The sequence below is a fragment of the Phoca vitulina genome, unplaced genomic scaffold, assembly GCF_004348235.1.
Source record: "Phoca vitulina isolate PV1807 unplaced genomic scaffold, GSC_HSeal_1.0 scaffold67, whole genome shotgun sequence".
Taxonomy (NCBI): domain Eukaryota; kingdom Metazoa; phylum Chordata; class Mammalia; order Carnivora; family Phocidae; genus Phoca; species Phoca vitulina.
In genome coordinates, this window is record NW_022589770.1 from 3,409,822 (window position 1) to 3,430,300 (window position 20,479).

The 20,479-nt window shown below is 34.7% G+C and overlaps 1 protein-coding gene across 5 annotated transcripts in view; it reads right to left on the minus strand.

Annotated features, from left to right (window-relative positions):
* Nucleotides 1-20,479, minus strand: part of CNTLN (centlein) — a 297,340-nt gene that overhangs the window by 63,329 nt on the left and 213,532 nt on the right. For 4 of the 5 annotated variants that reach the window (XM_032392456.1, XM_032392457.1, XM_032392454.1 and 1 more), the window contains 3 exons: nucleotides 10,670-10,850; nucleotides 7,842-7,935; nucleotides 7,538-7,761 (listed from right to left, as the gene is read on the minus strand). In XM_032392456.1, the coding sequence (XP_032248347.1) occupies nucleotides 7,538-7,761; nucleotides 7,842-7,935; nucleotides 10,670-10,850 (499 nt within the window). The remainder of the gene's footprint in view (nucleotides 1-7,537; nucleotides 7,762-7,841; nucleotides 7,936-10,669; nucleotides 10,851-20,479) is intronic. The other variant, XM_032392455.1, reaches the window with a different exon arrangement.

Below are 20,479 nucleotides of genomic sequence, written 5' to 3' on the forward strand. Positions count from 1 at the left end.
TCACCTCTCACCCTGGCTTTTTGTCATACTGGAAGTCCTAGCTAAGTCAGCAAGACAAGTAAATTAAGTGACAGGCATCCAGAATTGGAGGGAAGAAATAAAACTGTCTTTGTTCACAGATATGATTGTCAATGCAGAAAATCCAAAAGAATCAACAAAAACAACAACAAAAAAAACCTCCTGGGCCAAATAAGTGATTATGTCACAGTTGATGGATAAAAGGTTAATATATGAAAGTCAATACTTTTCCTATATACCAAGAGTGAACAAGTAGAATTTAAAAGCAAAACATCCCATTTACATTAGCATATTTAAAAAGTAAATACTTTGATATATATCTAACAAAATATGTACAATGTCTATATGAGAAAAACTAAAATAGTTTGAGAAATGAAATCAAAGAAGAACTAAATAAATGGAGATATTCCATGTTCATGGAAAGGAAGATACAATTGTCAAGATGTTAGTTCTTCCCAATTGGTTCTACAGATTCACTGCAATCCCATCAAAATCCCAGCATGGGAATATTGACAAACTGATTCTAAAGTTTATATGAAGAGGCAAAAGACCCAGATTAGTCAACACAGTATTGAAGGAAAACAACAAAGTTGGAAGACTTAACACTACCTGATTTCAAAACTTACTGTAAAGCTACAGTAATCAAAACATGTGGTATTGGTAAAAGAATAAATATAAATAGGCCAATGGAACCGAATAGACAGCCCAGAAATAGACCCATATAAATAGTCAACTGATCTTTGACAAAAAAGCAAAGGCAATGCAAGATAAGATAGCCTTTCCAACAAACTGTGCTAGAACATTTGGACATCTACAGGCAAAAAAAAATAAATAAATCTAGACACAGACAGACCTTATTGCCTTACAAAAATTAATTTGAAATGGATCACAGACCTAAGTGTAAAATGCAAAGCTAAAAAATTCCTAGAAGATAAAATAGAAGAATCTTCAAGTGATCTTGGGTATGGCAATCACATTTTAGATACACCAAAAGCATGACCATGAAAAAAATAATGATAAGCTGAACTTCATTAGGATTCAAAACTTCTGCTCTACAAAGTACAGTGTCGAGAGAATGAGAGGGCCCATTCTGCTAGAGACTGGAAGCAAATATTTACAAAAGACATATATGATAAAGGACTTTTTCCAAAATACACAAAGAACTCCTAAAACTCAGCAGTAAGAAAACAAAGAACCCAATTAAAAAGCGGGCAAGAGACCCAAACAGACATCTTACCAAAGAAGATAAACAGATGGCAAATAAGCATATAAAAAGATGGTCCACATCATATGCCATCAGGGAAATGCAAATTAAAACAACCATGAAATACCACTATATGCTTTCAGAATGGCCAAAATCCACAACATTGTCAACATCAAACGCTAGTGAGAATGTGGAACAATGGGAATCTCAGTGCTGCTGGGAATCAAAATGATACAGTACTTTGGAAGACAGCTTGGCAGTTTCTTACAAAACTAAACATATTTTTACCATTTGATCTAGCAATCATGCTGCTTGGTATTTGCCCAAAGGCATTGAAAACCTGTGTGTACACAAGAACCTTCATGGGGATGTTATTAGCAGCTTTATTCATAATTGCCAAAGCATGGAAGTAATCAAGATGTCCTTCAGTAGGTGAGTAAATAAATAAATTGTGGTACATCCAGACAATGGAATATTATTCAATGCTAAAAAGAAATGAGCCATTGAGCCATGAAAAGACAGGGAGGAAACTTAGGTGCATATTATTAAGAGAAAGAAGCCAGTCTGAAAACTCTTTATATTGTATGATTCCAACTATATAACATTCTGCAAAAGGCAAAGCTATGGAGAGAATAAAAAAATCTGCAGTTGCCAGGGACTGGAGTGGGGTGGGGAGGATAAATAGGCAAAACATAGAGGATTTTTAGGGCAGTGAAAATGAATACATGAATAGATATGTGTCATTATACATTTGTCCAAACCCAAAGAATGTACAATAGCAAGAGTGAACTGTAAGTAAACTATGCATTTTGGGTAATTATGATGTATCAATGTAGGTTCATCAATTGTAATGAATTGTACCTTTCTGATGGGGATATTGCATGTGTGGAGGCATGGGATATAAGAGAAATATCAGTACCTTCTTTTCAATTTTACTGTGAACCTAAACTACTCCTTCCAAAATAAAGTTTTAATAAAAGAACATACAATTTCATTGCTCTCAAGTTCTACCTTCCACAAATCACTAGAACATAGTTCAGCCAAGTTCTTTGACACTCTGTAACAAGGGCTGCCTTCCCTCCAGTTTCCAAAAACATATTCCTCATTTTCATCTGAAACCTCTCCAGAATAGCCTTAATGTCTGTATTTCTAGTATGTACCTCAAAACTCTTGCAGCATGTACCCATTACACAGTTCCAAAACTGCTTCCACATTTTTAGGTATGTGTCGCAATAGCACTCAACTGCCAGTACCAAAATCTGCATTACTCTGCTTTGGTTGCTATAACAACAACAAAACCCCCATAAACTGAGTGGCTTAAACAATAGACATTTAATATCTTCCAGTTCTGGAGGCTGGAAGTATGAGATCAGAATGCCAGCATGGTCAGGTTCTAGTGAGAACTCTCTTCCTATAAGGTCACTAAACCCACCATTAGGGCACCTCCCTCATGACCTCAACTAAATGCAATTACCTCACAAAGGCGCCATCCCCAAAAACCATAACATTAGGAATTAGGGCTTCAACATATGGATTTTGGGGGAACACACTTCAATCATAGTGAATATAAACCTCTTGAAATCCTTTGTTATTTAAACAAATACAGAAAGAAAATTAATAAAATAATTCATCTATTCATATATGAATAAATGGTACAGATTATTCTATTTTCTCTAAGCACATATTATATCAGGGGAAGGCTTATTAGAAAATAAATTTTACAGTATATAACATTCCACAAAAATTTATGTTTGATATCTACCAGCTAATACCTTATATATAATTATTTAATACCTAATACAAAACATTCGGAAGATTTTCTAAAAGGTGGTTTTATAGCTAAAGCTGCATTTTCTTTTATAATATGGATTCTGATAGTTTGCTTCTATGAGTTAATGCTGTTTAAATCTACATGATGACAGATACGTGGCTATAAAGGAGTTTTCACAGTCATAATACAATTAAGTAATGTTACTGGAATAAAAGAAGATGACATTTACATCTTGTTGTTCTTAAGACTTGGGACTCATTTTTCATACTTATCAGATGAATTATGAGTAAGTCCCTTGAGTCAGAGAACTGAGCATTCAAACTGGAAAAGCTAGTCAATATTATAAGCTTTAACATTTCTATTCCTTGATGTTCACTTTTATAATAGAGAACTGAATGTGTTAGAAAAAGAAAACATATGTTTTAATTAGAAGTTAGTTTTAAGGGAATTCACCTTAAATGCATTTTACTTTGTTGAATTTAATAATTGAAGTGCTTTGTCTAATAGTAGGTTCTCTATACATCTAAAAATGTTATATAGCTATTACACTTTACCATAATATTTTTTTAAAGATTTTATTTATTTATTTTGAGAGAGAGAGTGAGCAAGCAGGAGGAAGGGCAGAGGCAGAGGGAGACTGAGGATCCCAAACAGGCTCCACACCCAGTGTGGAGCCCAATGTGGGGCTCCATCTCACAACCCTGAGATCATGATTTGATCTGAAATCAAGAGTCAGACACTTAACCAACTGGAGCCACCCTAGCACCCCTTCCATAATATACATTACAGAAACAATTGTTATGTTGGCAGTAGGTTTTATTAATTTGAATAGAGAATGGTTTTTAATCTATTAGTCTGTCAACCATAAATACATTATCAATAAAAGTCTTGCAGATACTATTATTTGTTGGTATATTTTCCCATTTAAAACCAATATAAAAAAAAGTTTTACTGAGATATAATTCACATACCATACTATTCATTCATTTAAAGTATAAATTTTCAGTGTCTTTTAGTATATTCACAGATATGTTCAACCATCATCACAGTGAATTTTAGAATATTATCATCACTTTAAGAAACCCACACACTTTAGCAATCACTACCATGTTCTTCTTTTCCCCCAGCCCAAAGCAAACACTAATCTACTTTCTGTCTTTATAGATTTGCCTATTCTGGATATTTCATATATATGGAATCATATAATATGTTCTCTTTTCTGACTTGTTCTTTCACTAACTATAATATTTTTAAGTTTCATCCATGTTGTAACATGTATCAATACTTCATTACTTTTTGTGGTTTAATAATATTCTGCTGTATGCATATACCACAGTTTATCCTTCCATCAACTAATGGACATTTAGGTTGTTTCTACCTTCTGGTTATTACCAATAATGCTGCTATGAACAATACTGCCTTATTATTTACTATCATGGTGCAGAGCCTTATGGTAAGACAGAGGCAAGTGCCTAGGCTTTCTCATTCCTTTCCTGAGTATTCACAAAACTGTGTGAATGCATGTGTCCTCCAGATTCCCAGGAATATGTCAGAGTCTTTCAAAACTTTTATGGACATCTCATTCCACAGCTTTTACTTTTAAGCTATTTGGTTAATATATTATTTGACCTAAACTAGAATCTATCACTTCAGGCAGCCTAAAGTTAAAACACTTGCTTGTGATTGTTTTGACAGTCTCATCCACCCACCTCACCCGCCAAGAAGGCTGCTCGCAATGATTGAGATCAGAGTCATTTTTTCAACTGGGGTCTTCAAGGAAAGCATCAGACAGGTCAAATGATGACAACTATTTGGGAATCAGGTTTTACAGGAGCTATAGTTCCATTCAGCTTCTTCTGGTAGTTGCCAGGCTGCATAGGGAACATGGACCTTCTTTATTCCCAGGCTACTACAGAGCTAGGATTATGGAGAATGGGACCAAGGCAAATTATAATGCCACAAAGTTTCCTGTCCTTATTTAGACTCAGCTATTTTTCTTGAATAATATTTCCTAGATTGTTGCAGTCTTTGGTTTATTTCTAGAATTTCCTAGAGGAATTGTAAGTATTCCCCAATGTACATGGAGAATCTCAAAAATGTTTTATAGTTTTCATGTAAAATGCTTTTATTTGATCTTCAATCTTTTTAAAGATAGGAATTTATGGCTTAGAAAACTTGTAACTCCCTTGATCCATCAATTGTCTTAGAATTATTACATTGATCCTTTCTTAGGAGATTAGGTTCTGTACAAAGGGTTATGAAGATGTTGACTCCCAATAATGTTTGCTTGTTTCTTCATTTCTTCTATGGAGAAAAAAAGTCTTCAAAATCCTTATGCTAATAGTGATATATGCTACAACATAGATGAACTTTTAAACATTATGTGAAGTGAAAGAAGCCAGACACAAAAAGTCACATATTGGAAGATTCCATCTATACGAAATGTCTGGATAGGCAAATCTTGAAAGGGAGCAGATTCTGTCACCCCAAATTATGTCTCTTTGACATAAGGATTATTTTGAGCTAAAGGCAACCAAATCCCAGCAGATTCAAGAAAAGCTCTTTATCCATTCCCTTCAATTGCCTAAATTTACATTGGAAACCAGGCCTGTACCAGGAAGAGAAGTATTACCAGAAATACCTTTTTACCTAAGAAATTATTTTTTTAAAGATTTTATTTATTTATTTTAAAGAAAGAGAGAGTGGAAGGAGGGTCAGAGGGAGAGAATCTCAAGCAGACTCTGTGCTGAGCATGGAGCCTGATGTGGGGCTAAGCTCATGACCCTGAGACCATGACCTGAGCCAAAACCAAGAGTTGGACACAACCAACTGAGCCATCCAAGCATCTCCCTTTTTACCTAAGAACTTTATCTGCATAACAGAACAACCTTTGTTTTCCACACATCTCCTCTAGCCTTCCTGTGAAAGGCCTTCCTCCCTTTGTGTGCCAGACCCCTACCCCTTTCCTTAGCTTAGGATGTTATATAAGCTTCAATTATCTAGCTGCTTTTTGGGTCTCATATTTTTATGGGGCTCTCATAAATATGAAATTAAATTTGTTTTTCTCCTGTTAATCTGTCTTATGATCATTTAATTATTAGAAAGCCAAATAACCTAGAAGGGAAGTACGATAAATTTTTCTGCCCCTACAATCTATATAGAGTATAGATTAGTAGTTGCCTAGAGTTGGCAGAGATGGGGAAGGATCACAAATAAAGGGTACAGGGTCCCTTTAGGAAGTTATGAAAATGTTCTAAAATTGATTTTAGTGATAGCTGCACAATTTTGTCTATATTTTAACAACCATTGCACTAAATAAGAGAATTATATGGTATGTGAATTATATCTCATTAAAGTTATTACAAAAAAATTAATAGCAGGTGATTTAAATACTTCACACTCAACAACTGATAGAACTAGACAGAACATCAACAAGAATATAGAAGAGCTGAACATCATTATTAACCAACTAGACTCAACAGATATATATAGACCATTCAATCCAACAACAGCAGAATACACATTCTTCTCAATTGCACATGGGATATTCTGGAGTATCTACTATCTGTTAGTCCAGAAAACAAGTCTTAATAAATTTTTAAAATCCAGATCATAGAATGTAACTTTCAGAGAACGTTTTAACATGGGTCAGATTTGGTTATAAGGCTACTTTGGGAATGAAGCCAGAACACAGTTCTTATTAGTACAACTATCAAAACACTAATCCTTTATAATTAAAACATTTACTGAGTATTGCTTGAATCAAAGCACTAGATAACAGAAGTAGAGAATTTAAGCATAATGTGAAATTATGTATGATAGTGATTTAAAAATTATTTTCCAAAATGATGAATTCTTCTGTGTAAGACAAATTTTTAACAAATCATTTTTTTATACAAGCAAATATCTTTAAGAATGGAGACTTAACAAACTGAGGGTTCTAGAGGGTAGGGGGGTGGGGGGATGGGTTAGCCTGGTGATGAGTATTAAAGAGGGCACATACTGAATGGAGCACTGGGTGTTATACGCAAACAATGAATCATGGAACACTACATCAAAAACTAATGATGTAATATATGGTGATTAACATAACATAATAAAAAAATATTTAAAGAAAAAAGAATGGAGACTTAAGGAACAATCTTTCCCTTTTCATTTACTTTAAGATTAAATTATGATAACCAGCAATGTCATAATGTGTCTAAAAACTGTTGCAGAAAACTCAATTCACCTGAGTTTAACAAAAGCATAGATAAATTATAGGAACACATTAAAACAGATATTTATGTTAAAATCTTCACGTTATACTAGTATTTGCAAAGAGGAACTGAGGCAATTACTATTTAATAATTTGATTTATAATGAGAAATTCAAAGTTTTAGACATGGGCAAATGGGCAATGTAAATGCATTTATAAAGCCTGTTCTTAAAGTCCAAGTTATAACACAATAAAGAAAACAAATATGAACCAAACAACACATGTAAAACAAAATATCCACCCTTATAATATAGTCTATTATAATCAATTTTTAAAGTTCCTTTACCTTTATTGTCTGTCTGCTTGTATGATATCGTTGATCAGATACTTGCTGTTGCTGAAGGAGTTTTTCATTGATTTCTTTATATTCTTTGACAGACAATTCTGCTGTTTTTTTGGCATTCTGAAGTACACTGTTTTGTTGTTGTAAGGATACAATACGTTCTCGTAATAAAATAATATTGCTACTTGATTTCTGGGCAGTTATATTTTTCCACTTTTCTCTGTTAACTATAAAAATAATGTTTATAATATATTTTTAAAACCACAGTAAATTAAAAAGATATTGTTAATTTCATATACATCCTTACCTCTGGTAGGAACTGTTGTATGTGAACTCTTTTGTATATTACCATTCTTCTTTTGAAAAGTTGGTCTTTTGGCATTCTTGTAATGAAAATAATTCTAAATTTGAAGGTTTTATAAAAATTAGATTATTACTCAATAATGACTTCAAATGAATGAACATAATAAATAATATTATTTCTTTACCTAAAAATATATTTATCTACGCAGACTAAAAAAATTTAAACAATAAAATTCTATAACTAATACCAAGAACTCATAAATGAATATAATATGTGCATTAAAGCTGAACTAGAAAAAAAAGAAGTTGACCTAGCAGGCACAACATACAAATACAAAATCAACCCCAAAGTGGTAGAAATTTAACCTATGGCCAGTTTAAAAATCTAGGAGGAAATATAATAAAAGCAATAAAAATAAGAATATTTAATAATTTATGACTCTATATATCATTATATATACATACATATATATACATATATATGTATATGTATACATTATATATATATATATATATATACTGAAAAATACTGAAAATATATAAAGCAGTATATGGTTTCAATGAGTCCTGATATTACTTCATTCCTCAAAGTATTTTTGAAATACCTCATTTGAACTTTAGAACCAGTATATAAGATATATTTTTAAAAAATGTTTCTTTCATTGCTTTATGAGGATTCAAGTGCCAGTCATGTACTAAGCACTATAAAAATGTCCCAAACAAAATTACCAAATTACCAATATTAGTCACCAGACTTGGTATCAAATTAAATGGCCCTAAAATAAAAAAGAATGGGCTTCCATTTCCAGGATTATTTCTGACTAGATATTCAGAAAAATTTTTTTTTTTTTTTTTTAAGATTTTATGTATTTAGAGAGAGAAAGAGAGCATGCACACATAAGTGGGGGGGACAGGCAGAGGAAGAGAGAGAGAGAGTCTTAAGCAGACTCTGAGCTGAGTGTGGAACCTGAGGCGGGGCTTGATCTCACCATCATGAGATCACTACTTGAGTTGAAACCAACGGTGATGCTCAACTGACTGAGCCACTCAAGATGCCCCCATAGAAATTCAGGAAAACCTTAAACATTGAAATCAGCACACTTAAAGTATTTTTTTTTTAACATGGCAAAACATTAAAGGCAATTCTGATGCCACAAAGGAGGTGGAGCACGAATCCAGAGACACACGTGACCAACAAAGTGGCCAACAAAATACAGGACAATGGATCATCTCCTCTGAACTTGAAATTCCATGTATATAGCAATACAGAACATAAAAGGCAAGGAAAGATGGCCTAGGCCCCTAACTCAAGATGAGAAATTTGAGGTTACAAATCTAGGATATAGTGTTTGTCAATAGTTTGTCTCTCTTTCTCTCTTTTTTTTTTTTTTGCTGAGTAGTATTACATAGAATGAATATATCACAGTTTAACCATTCAGCTATTGAAGGGAATTCTGGTTGTTGCCAGTTTTCAGCTATTAGAAACAAAGTTGTTATGACCATTCATGTACAGGTTTTTTGCGTAAACATAAATTTCCATTTCTCTGGGGTAAGTGTCCAAGAGGCAAATAGTTGGGTTGTATGATAATAGTTCCTTTCTTCTTTTTAAAGATTTTATTTATTTATTTGTCAGAGAGAGAGAGAGAGCACAAGTAGGTGGAACAGCAGGCAAAGGGAGAAGCAGGCTCCCCATGGAGCAAGGAGCCCAATGCAGTACATGATCCCAGGATCCCAGGATCATGACCTGAGAGAAAGCAGATGCTTAACCAACTGAGCCACTCAGGTGTCCCATTTTTTTTTGTTTTTAAGAGTTTATTTATTTATTTGTCAGAGAGAGAGAATAAGCAGTGGGGAGGGGCAGAGGGAGAGAGAGAGAGAAGCAGACTCCCCGCTGAGCACAAAGCCTGACATGGGACTCAATCCCAGGACCCCAGGATCATGACCTGAGCCAAAAGTAGATGCTTAACCAACTGAGCCACCCACCCTCCCCTTCCTTTCTTTTTTTTTTTTTAAAGAAACTGCCAACTGTTTCCCAGAGTGCTATACCACTTTATATTCACACTAGCACTGTATGTATGTGAGATCCAATCTCTCTGCATCCTTGTCAGCATTTGGTATTGTCATTACTTTCAGTTTTACTGTTCCAAAGATGTGTATCTCATCAGGGTCTTCATCTGCATTTCCCTAATGGTTAGTGATGTTGGAAATCTTTATGTGTGTTTATCTGCCTTCCATTTATCCTTCTCAGTGAAATGTTTGTTCATGTTTTTTACTCCATTTTCTAACTAGATTAATTTGAATTTCTATTGTTGAGTTTTGACAAAATCTTTATATATTCAAAATATGAGTCCTTTGTCACATATATGGTTTGTAATACTTCCTCCAGTTTATAGCATATCTTTCTATCCTCAAAAGAGGGACTTTCACAGACCAAAATTTCTTAATTTTAATTAAGTCTAATTTATTGATATTTTCTTTTAGGGATCATGCTCTTGGTAACATATCTAAAAACTAATAAGCTTATTATCATCTGTTTTTTTTTTTTTTGGCTAAGATATAAATACCTTAAGATTTATATTTAGGAAAATAATATCTATTTCCATTTTCAACTATACAAAAGTTTGTAACAAATTGGTACTTAAAAATTATTTAATTGGTACTTAAAAATTATTTAATTATTTAAAAATTACTAAAAAGTTGAGTATTTCCACTGTATATTTCAAAGAAAAACATTTTCTAAGGATTCAAATTAAATCACTGGCCATGAAATTTAAGTTATGAAGCATAAAATTAAAAACATAGCTTATAATTAAGCAACACTGTGTCATATACCTTTGGGGTCTTGCCATCTGTATTTGAATATATTCGTACCATTTCTTTTCCTTGCATTTGGCTGTCTTGTGTTTGGTCACTTTCTTTCTGGTCTCTTCCATCTTCTATAGGACTTATTTTCTGGGATGTTTCTACAATAATTGTTCCTAAATCTTGAGAGGTCTGTGCTTCAGAATCACTGCTTTTGAAAAAAATGGGGGAACATAAAATCCAGGAAGAAGAGTTGTTAAATGTACCTTGTTTAAGTTCAAGACCAAATACTATTATAGCACATACTGCATGTAAGCTATAAGTTTAATTTGAGCATTTCCTGGTTTTCTATGTTAGGAAAATTAGTGTAAACATTTTGTACAGTCTCTTATTTCTGTGGATTCCGTACATGGCCTCTAACTTCTTAAGATGAATTAGTAAGTACAAGTAGGACTTCTTTAACCTGATGGGGCATCTACATTGGTGACTGAAATTTGAACGTCACTTAAACGGAGACCCATTATTGCAGTGAAATTAGCAGACTCAGCAAGCAAGCACTGGCCTGGGACTTGAGTGCTGGCTATATGGCTCTTTCAGTTACTTACTGTCTCTGGACCATGTTTCTCCATCTGATAAATATTATATTGTATCAGTGGGTCCTGATTTTTCTTACAATTATTTCACAACCAAATATCCTCTTTATTATAATTCCCTTACGTACGCCATATTTGAAAAGTGTGTCTATCAAAGAAAAAGAGTATGCCTATTGAAAAATAGTTGAATGTCATAGTTACTTGTCACCCAAATGAAAAGAAACTACATGTTAAAAAAAATGTTTTCCAAAATTGTAAAATCTCATCAAGAAATTAGAATATCTAGTATCAAATGCCTAGTAGTACCACTTCCGTAGTACTTCTACTAAGTGTTAACTCAGGAAGCACGTGTTTTAACAATGCCAGGGGTAGAGCACTTATGACTTTCTGAGCCAGGGCAGAAAGTTTTAATATTTCCAACAGAAAAGTTGTCCCTTAGTCTGGGACAATCTCTGAGTCTCTGAGGCTTTCACCCACTGATCCCAGTTCCATCTCTTATGTCCATTCATCATTCAATAAAACGCCTGGTAAGTACCAGTTATATGCCAGGCACTTTTCCAGGCACAAAGGACAAAGTAGTAAGTGAATAAAGGAGATAAAAATCCCTGCCCTTATGTAGCTGTCATCCTAATGGGGTGGGTTCAGATAACAAGAAAAATAAGAAAAATCTATATTATGTTAACAGTTGGTGCTAATGGAAGGAAAATAAAAGTGTTGAGGTTGAGTAGAACATACAAATAAGTCCAATCCCTTTTCCATATGGATGATCTCTTAACTATTTGGATATGATCATTTGATGCTTGAAACATCTCAAGAAAAACATCCCTAGCTTATTCAAATATTCCTATTATGTGTGTTTTTGAGATGCTTTTCTACCCTGGTCACTCTTGAATATGCTCCACCTTAACTTCATGGAGCATTATGTCCAGAATTCAATTTCATATTCCAAGTATACTATGTGAATTACTTAGTTGAACTCCTGGTAGATGCAGACTAAAATAATGCAAGCTTTTCTGACATGTATATTGTACTGTAGACTCATACGAGATTTAATTAAAACCTCCTACAATATTTTTATGTATACTCTTGCAAAGTCCTATATTTTTCCCATTGTATCGTTGAGCAATTGGCATTTTCCAGCTAAGTAATGCACCCTGTAGTCTTCCGCACAACTCTATCTTCCCAATCTACTGCTATCTTTGGGGATTTTTATTCAATTTTGTAAAGTATTTTCTATACCTTTCAATGTCATGTTATTCACAGATTTGATAAACATGCTTTGCTGAAATTCTGCTTTTCTTTTTCAAGTTCTTATTAACAACTCTTCCTGATGATCACCCATCACTGAATGGGCATTGATAAAAGTTATTTATGTATCAGGACCCACAGAATGCAGGCTGCGCCAGTGGCCTGGCCCATATCAGAAATCTGAATTAAGTCTGCTGCCCTTATGGTAAATACCTCACCATCAAGGAAACCTAATATACACCAATCACAATCCTCCAACACAGCTTTAGCTAACTCACCTTACCCTAGAGAACAGGACATATCGGCCTTACCAAAAAATCACTGACCTCCTAGCTAACCATGCCCTGTTTTCTGCAGTGCTTTTTCTTCTTCTTCTTTTTTTAAATCATTTATTTATTTGAGGGAGAAGCATGCTCCCCACTAAGCAGGGAGCCTGACATGGGACTAGATCCCAGGACTCCAGGATCATGACCTGAGCTGAAGGCAGACGCTTAACCAACTGAGCCACCCAGGCGCCCCTGCACTACTTCTATAAAACTCCCTCTTGCCCAAAATCCTTAGGAAGAGTGTGCCACAGCTTGCTAGGCACTGTACTCCCCCAATCCATGGACTGTTTTGCCTTGAATAAAAGACTTCAAACTTGTTACTAAATTGTATTATTTTTATCATTTGACAGCATGTTTTTATAATGCTGTTCAATTATGAGAAATAAACATTCGTAAGTATATAAATAAATATTAATAAGCAGATAATTATATAATATAGTATTTTATATATATACATATAAAGGACAAAGTTCTATTTTTCTCAGTATTCAAGTAAATTTTCTCATATTTCAGATTATGAAAAGCTAAAAGAAACAGAATGTTGTAAAGTCCTAAAGCTCCACTGTGGGATTTCTAATTGTTTGAGAATTTTTTGCAGCTGAGTGATTCCTGAGCATGTTCTGTCAGGCAGGAAATGTAACACTTAATCCTCACAGTGTAAAACGGAGTTTTACCGCTAAGCAACTTAAATGACAATCTTATGTTTTAAGAGATACTGTGATACATCTCTCAAAATATGTGACCATCTGCACATGCACTAATATGATGAACTTAGAACTGACTGTGTTACTTAGCTTTCATGTATTTATTCATATATACATACTCACACATGAGTAAACCCCACCACTTCTATTATGAAGAGTGTGGTAGTATCACTGGCTGAGATATAATTAGTAGCTGAAACTAGAATTTCCTTGAAGACATAGATAAATACTTAGTGGGTTTTAAGCTGATGAGGATTTTCTCTAATGGCTTTTGAGAACAAGGAAGAAAACGTTAGAAGGAAAAAGGAAATGGAAATGCAGATTTGGTCCTTCTTCTTCACCTTCATCAATTTGTATTTAAGTTGTTGTTGTTTGTTTGTTTTAATTTTATTTATTTGCAGAGAGAGAGAGAGCACAAGCAGGGGGAGTGGCAGGAAGAGGGAGGAGAAGAAGCGGACTCCCAGCTGAGCAAGGAGACCGATGCAGGACTTGATCTCAGGACCCCAGGATCATGACCTGAGCTGAAGGCAGACACTTAACTGACTGAGCCACCCAGGTGCCCTGTTTTTAAGTTTTTATTACCTGCCTGAAGACAAGGGGCTTGACCCAATGATCATTTAAAACAGTGGTTCCCAAACTAGTCTACATATTGGAATCAGTTGGAGAGCTTCAAAAAACAGTGAAACTTGTATCCCACCACAGAAGTTTTGATTTAATTGTTCTGGGGTGTGGTCTGTGTAAAGCCGCTTTTAGGCACCCAACTCGAACAATGGAAAGCTGAATAAGGTAGAAGGGCCCACAGTGACCCTCGGCTGAATACAAACAGGCCTATTAGGCGACCCACCTCTAAATATCCATATAAGCCCTAGCTGACCAATGGATGACTTACACCCAGACACAGTATCAAAAAAGTTAAATTCCATATGTTCCCATACTTCCTCACCTCCCCCCTTTAACTACAGCCCCCCACCGACTGCCTCCTGCCAGATAGTCTCTCCTCCGCGGTCCTGCCCGCAGCTCCCTCGCGATGTATCCAATCAATTTCTCTCAGGTGAATTCTTTCACCACTAGTGTCACTGGCTCCACATTTGGTGGCCCCCATCCAATCGGGAGATCCCACAGTCTGAGCTTTGGAATTTTTATAAAATCAAGGTAATTCTAACAGAGGCAAATAAGTTTGAGAATGACACAAAGAAGTATAACAGCTAGTCCTAAGGACTCCCTTGACAATATGAAAGAATAGAAATTATATTCAGAAGAAAAATTAGGATCCATATCTAATGTAAATTCTACCCTCTGCCACACCCACTTATCTCCAACTCCCTGTCCCTGACCCTTCAGAAGATCTTTTGGATATCTGGGACCCTTGTTTAAACCTCCCCACCTCTCTGCAAATCTCTACAAAACCTTAAATGTGGTTCTAAAAGCAATTTAAAGCTCACCTATCTTTACCAATCCTCAGACCTCACCTATTCAATCTCAAACTGCTTGTGGATATCAGGTCACTGGAAAAAGAATTGCCCTGCACTTAAGAAAAAAAGGAAAAATTTAAATTACCCTGGACCTCTAATAATAGGCAAATATGCCTCCAAAACTCCATCTTGGGGAAAACTTATTTTTTTCTATGCCTTTGTGATATAAGTTTTCTTGCCCCCATCTTTTGTAGGACCTAAGACACATTCTTTAAAATGCAAACTTTGGGGAGAAGTTTCTCATCAAAAAAGAAAAGAGTGGTGGATATTTGGAAAATTGGGCAAATGAAAAACTAAAGATCCAAGGGGTACCTAAAACAAAAGTTATTAAGGCTGACATGACTCCTATTGCTCCCCTCTACCATTCTTTACCTGAATGCCCACGTTTTACTAAATCTCTGTCTGAATTGCCTTTCCAGTCTGAAGAGATTATTACCTTTTAAAATAACCACTTGAGACTGGGGGCAATGCTCCTCAGCTATCTTTCACTCCTTGGTCAAAGGATGAACTAAGGGCCATAGTTAAAGAATTTCTTAAACTAAGGAAGGATCCTCAAAAGTTTTTGTAAACGGATTACCTCCTGAGATTAGTGGATAGATTAAAAAGGCAGAAAATTAGATGGAAAGCTACCAGTCTGACTAAATTTGTGAACAAAGCTGGTATGTAGTGCCTGGTAGGATTTTTGTTTTGTTTTGTTTTTTGGGTTTTTTTTTTTTTTTTAGGGCTTCTCCTAAGCTAAATGTACCCAAAGGGAAAGAAAAACATTCAACATAGTTGGATGGTTGTGACAGTTCTTTGATATCATTTAGCAACAACCCAATTCTCGGAGGAACTGAAAACAGCCATTCTTGCTTTACACATCTAGTCTTCACAGGACCATAGGTGTGGCTCCAGAAACAATTCAAGGTCCACCAATCCTTTTTACTATTCCCTAAACCATCCCTATGGAATCAAAAGGCTTGTAAATATTGGCCTTAGGAAACCAAAGTTCTTCTTGGAGGAACTTGCGTTTTGAGCCCTGTGCTTTTGAGATGTAAATGTTCTACAGACTTCAAGGAGGTAATTCTTATCAGAAGGAGAACAAAAGGGGGAAAGCTCATTTGAAATTTAGGCAAATGAAAAACCACGTGTCTTCTCCACAAATATTAGTAAAAACAAAGAAACAAAAAGCTTTAGCCATCTGAACAGATAAACTTAACTCATTCCCACTGTTCTTTTACTAGTAAATTCTACATTATCATACCTGTCCCACAGCTAAAATTTTAAGGTCTCTGTATGTCTGTATATGTATGTTGGAGATATGTGATATTTTTCTGCCTCCGGATGGTATTACCAAAATTAATTTGTGAAAGAACTCTACTTAACTGACATAAAGAAAATTAAACATATACATAAATTGAATTCTCAGAAATGTAACAAAAATGGACGCGAATGGTTTTCAAGTTCACATGACCTGGGATAATCTTTGGTAAATAAAAACTAGTTTAAGTTCATTGGTTTAATTAAAACTCTAATATATTAGAATTACCAACATTGACTATAATGCAGATATACAACTTTTATTCTTCCTGGGTTTACTAGTCAAATAACTGCATGTTGTATCTCTTACAAAATTTGTCAGCAAGAAAAATAACTTGGGATGATGGCTGGCTGTGTCTAATGTCTCATGAAATTTTCATGGATAGTCTAAACGTAATTGTTGGAAGTGAGTGATTCAGACAGCTGTTAGTGGGGTAAGAGCTTTTAGGTAAACTTTTTAACGGAAATTATATTTTATAGTATGTATACTTAAAAAATAGTTTCCCAAATACCGTTGGTAATTTGAAACTTTAAAGTTTTGCTAAGTTAAATTCAATGGTGGGGAACTCACTGAATATCTAGATCATTTCCAAATAAGATAAAATAATTACTGAACATAGGTTTATCTACTTTCAGCTTCATATTACACAGGAATTAAAGAATTATTTGGATCTGTTAGTAAACATGTCTTGTACCATACTGAAAGACTGCACTATTTTTAAAAGAGGGCAGCATATGTTTCTAGAAATTATGGAATATATTTATAAAATTTGGCAATCTAAAGAATGCTGGTATAACACACAGTTCACAACTGCTTACTTAGTTTTCACTAGAAATTCAGGTTTCTAAGGGTTAAGAATTCTAATTAGTAAATGTAACTAAAACTACTAGAAATAATAAGAAAATCATCTCTGAATGCAAGAAAAGTAGGATGTGTGTTTTCAGTAAAATAGAAATGCATTTTGTTGAAGGAAAAGAAAGTAAATACATCCCAAAGTAAAACTGGTTAATTAAAAATGGGAAAGAGGAAAAACAGGACAAAATCAGAAACTTATAGAAAGTTTGTGGAAAGGAATCTTTAGAAAGGAACTTAATGCATGGTCAGGACTGGCTAAGATTGGAATTAATTTCATTGAGTGAATTTTAATATCAAAAGTAAGCTGCTACAACTTTATAGTTTGATTTTGTCTCTGGTAAAAGTACAACATTTTCTTGCTATTGGTGTATTCTTGATAAGACACTATGACAGGTTCTTCTTTACCTTTTAAACTAATGTACCCTGAAAGCAAAGATTTTGTGTTTTTTATCAAAATAATCACCTGTGCTTCATTATTTTTATAATCAGGTTTTTGATTACTTAACTAAACAGTCCTTTCAATATAAAAACGGCTAAGTTTTGCTGAGCACTGTGTAAACTTCTGTATTTGCCTGTGAAGTCTTTGTAACGTTGGTTAAATGGATAACTAAGTATTATCTCACAGTGAACTATGATCCTATTTAGTCAAGTGTCCAAAACCTTTCGCTATTTTTTACAAACTTCCCCAAATCAAATTCTAAATGAAGTCTTTTTGACCTGGAAGAAATTCTGAGATATTACAGAGGATCCCTGGAACATCTCAAAAGAGTTATTAACCTAATTAGGTTGATTTAAGTTTGAACCTAATTAAGGTTCATTAAGTTACATGAGAAATGCCAAAAAAGTGATGCCAAACCTATTTGATATTTTTGTAGATATATGTATTAATTTAACTGTTCTGGAATTTGCATGAAATTTCTTAAAATCTGATTTGTGCTGGTATAATGTTATCACTTAAATTCTAGTTATTATCTTGAAGCATGTATATCACAGAAATAACCAAATTTCCTTGTCAATTGCATTGTAATGAACTCTCACTAGATCTTTAACCATGGCCATTTTTAACTCCGTCATTTTACACAGTTTTTGTTTTACTTTGAAATTTTAATAGTTTTTTGGGTTTTTGTGTTTTTTTTTTTAGAGAGACCACAAGCTTGTGGAGGGGGGAGGGGCAGAGGAAGAAGGAGAGAGAATCTTAAGGGAGGCTCCATGCCCAGCAAGGAGCCTGATGTTATGACCCTGAGATCATGACCTGAGCTGAAATCAAGAGTTGAACACATAACCGACTGAGCCACCCAGGCACCCCTACTCTGAAACTTTTGCAAAAATGTTTGGAAAACGCTTGATCTTCAAGAAGACTCATGGAAAATATTCTAAAATACAGTTTCTGATAACATTAAGATCATAAAACTGAACTGGGTAAGAGTTTCCAGAAATAACAGAAAAACTGGATTCAAGCAGAACAAAAATTAATAACATGGGACTTAAGGAACTGATGAGAATGATTATAGTTTTTGTGACTTTATCATTAATATTTTTAATGTTTTGTTCTTCTAGATTTAAGAAACTCTTCTCTTATACCCAACTTTTACATCAACATGGATGGGACTGGAGGAGATTATGCTAAGTGAAATAAGTCAAGCAGAGAAAGTCAATTATCATATGGTTTCACTTATTTGTGAAACATATGGAATAGCATGGAGGACATTAGGAGAAGGAAGGGAAAAATGAAGGGGGGGATATCGGAGGGAGAGATGAACCATGAGAGACTATGGACTCTAAGAAACAAGCTGAGGGTTTTAGAGGGGAGGGGGGTGGGAGGATGGGTTAGCCCGGTGATGGGTATTAAGGAGGGCACGTACTTCTTGGAGCACTGGGTGTTATATGAAAACAATGAATCGTGGATCACTACATCAAAAACTAATGACGTATTGTATGGTGACTAACATAACAAAATAAAATTAAAAAAAAAAAGAAAGGAAACTTCTCTTAAGCTAACAATGACTTACAACAATTTGGTAAAATGCACCTTTTGTAAACAAATGGAAACATTTATCTTTTTCTCCCTAAGTGATCCCTCCAGAATTTGGAAACTCTCAGTAAATATTCTTATATTTTCATGGAAATCTTTTTTTTTTTTTTTTGTATAAATTCAACAAGAATCTGTTCTCTTATAACATGACAGAATTGGAAACATTGGGTATATTACAAAGCTTTTGACTGGAATGTCCTATTTGAGAGAAGCATGCACAGACTCAGATATGACCAGACAGCCTTCAGGAACTAAGATGACTTTATGAAGCCAATAAAACTTCTTGGGAAACAGCCTGGTACCCTGCTCACAGGGCTCCCAGCAGCCTTACCTGGTAAGGAAGGTCACTTCTTGGCAGGTGAAGAAACCTCAGGACATTTTGGGGACCTCAAGAATAGAGAAATTTACCCAAGTCTATAGCTAGGCAAATCTGGGGGCAAATCCTTGGACTAGCATCTTGGAGGCTTTAAAAAGTTCAGTCTGAAACTCCTTATGAAAAATTCCAGTAAAACAGATTTAAGAAGAGTCTATATGGTCAACCATTATTCTTTGCTGGACTTATGTAAATAATCAGGCCAAGTTTATTGAAATTAGGCTTATTTTATAAATTAGTCTTAATTTGGCTATCTTTAGTGGAAATTAGGGTGCTTTGAAAAAGAATAATTATGTTTCAGTAACACACCTTTGTGGATATTAGATTCTAGTTCTGATTAATTGCCTTGAGGGTTTGTTGTTTGTCTATAAACTGTACTGAATCCTGAATTCTCCTGGTTTCCTCAAATATCTGGCTATGACTCTCCAAACTAAGTTTATACTTTTGACTTGGAATCACTGAGATCTAAAGCTGCCTTTTCTCCAGAAGTCCCGCAAACTGAAGCTAGGTCACTTGATATAAACATCAGAGAAACCACCACAACAGCTCATGTTTAGATAATCTTCATGCCTGTTGCTGTGTGGGCCACTCAGAAAGTTTACCTAAACAACCAATGACATCATCAGACTCATTCAAACTGCAAAAGATGCTTCAGCCCCTCCCTCTAGAAATGTCTTCTTTCTATTGGCTGCCCTCAGGACTCAGACTGGGTTTATAATCTGCTCTAATCATTAACCTTTGTTTTTATTTTGCTTCCATAGGAATGCCTTTTTAAATGCCTGATTTCTCAACAAAATAGGTCTAGTTTTGGGAGCCCACCTGCAAGACCCACCTCCCGAAATAACACACAACTGTTTAACTAAACTGACCTATCCTCAGGACAGAGACTGGTTCCTTGAGATCCAGAGCAATCTATCAGCTTAGCTTCTGGACTATG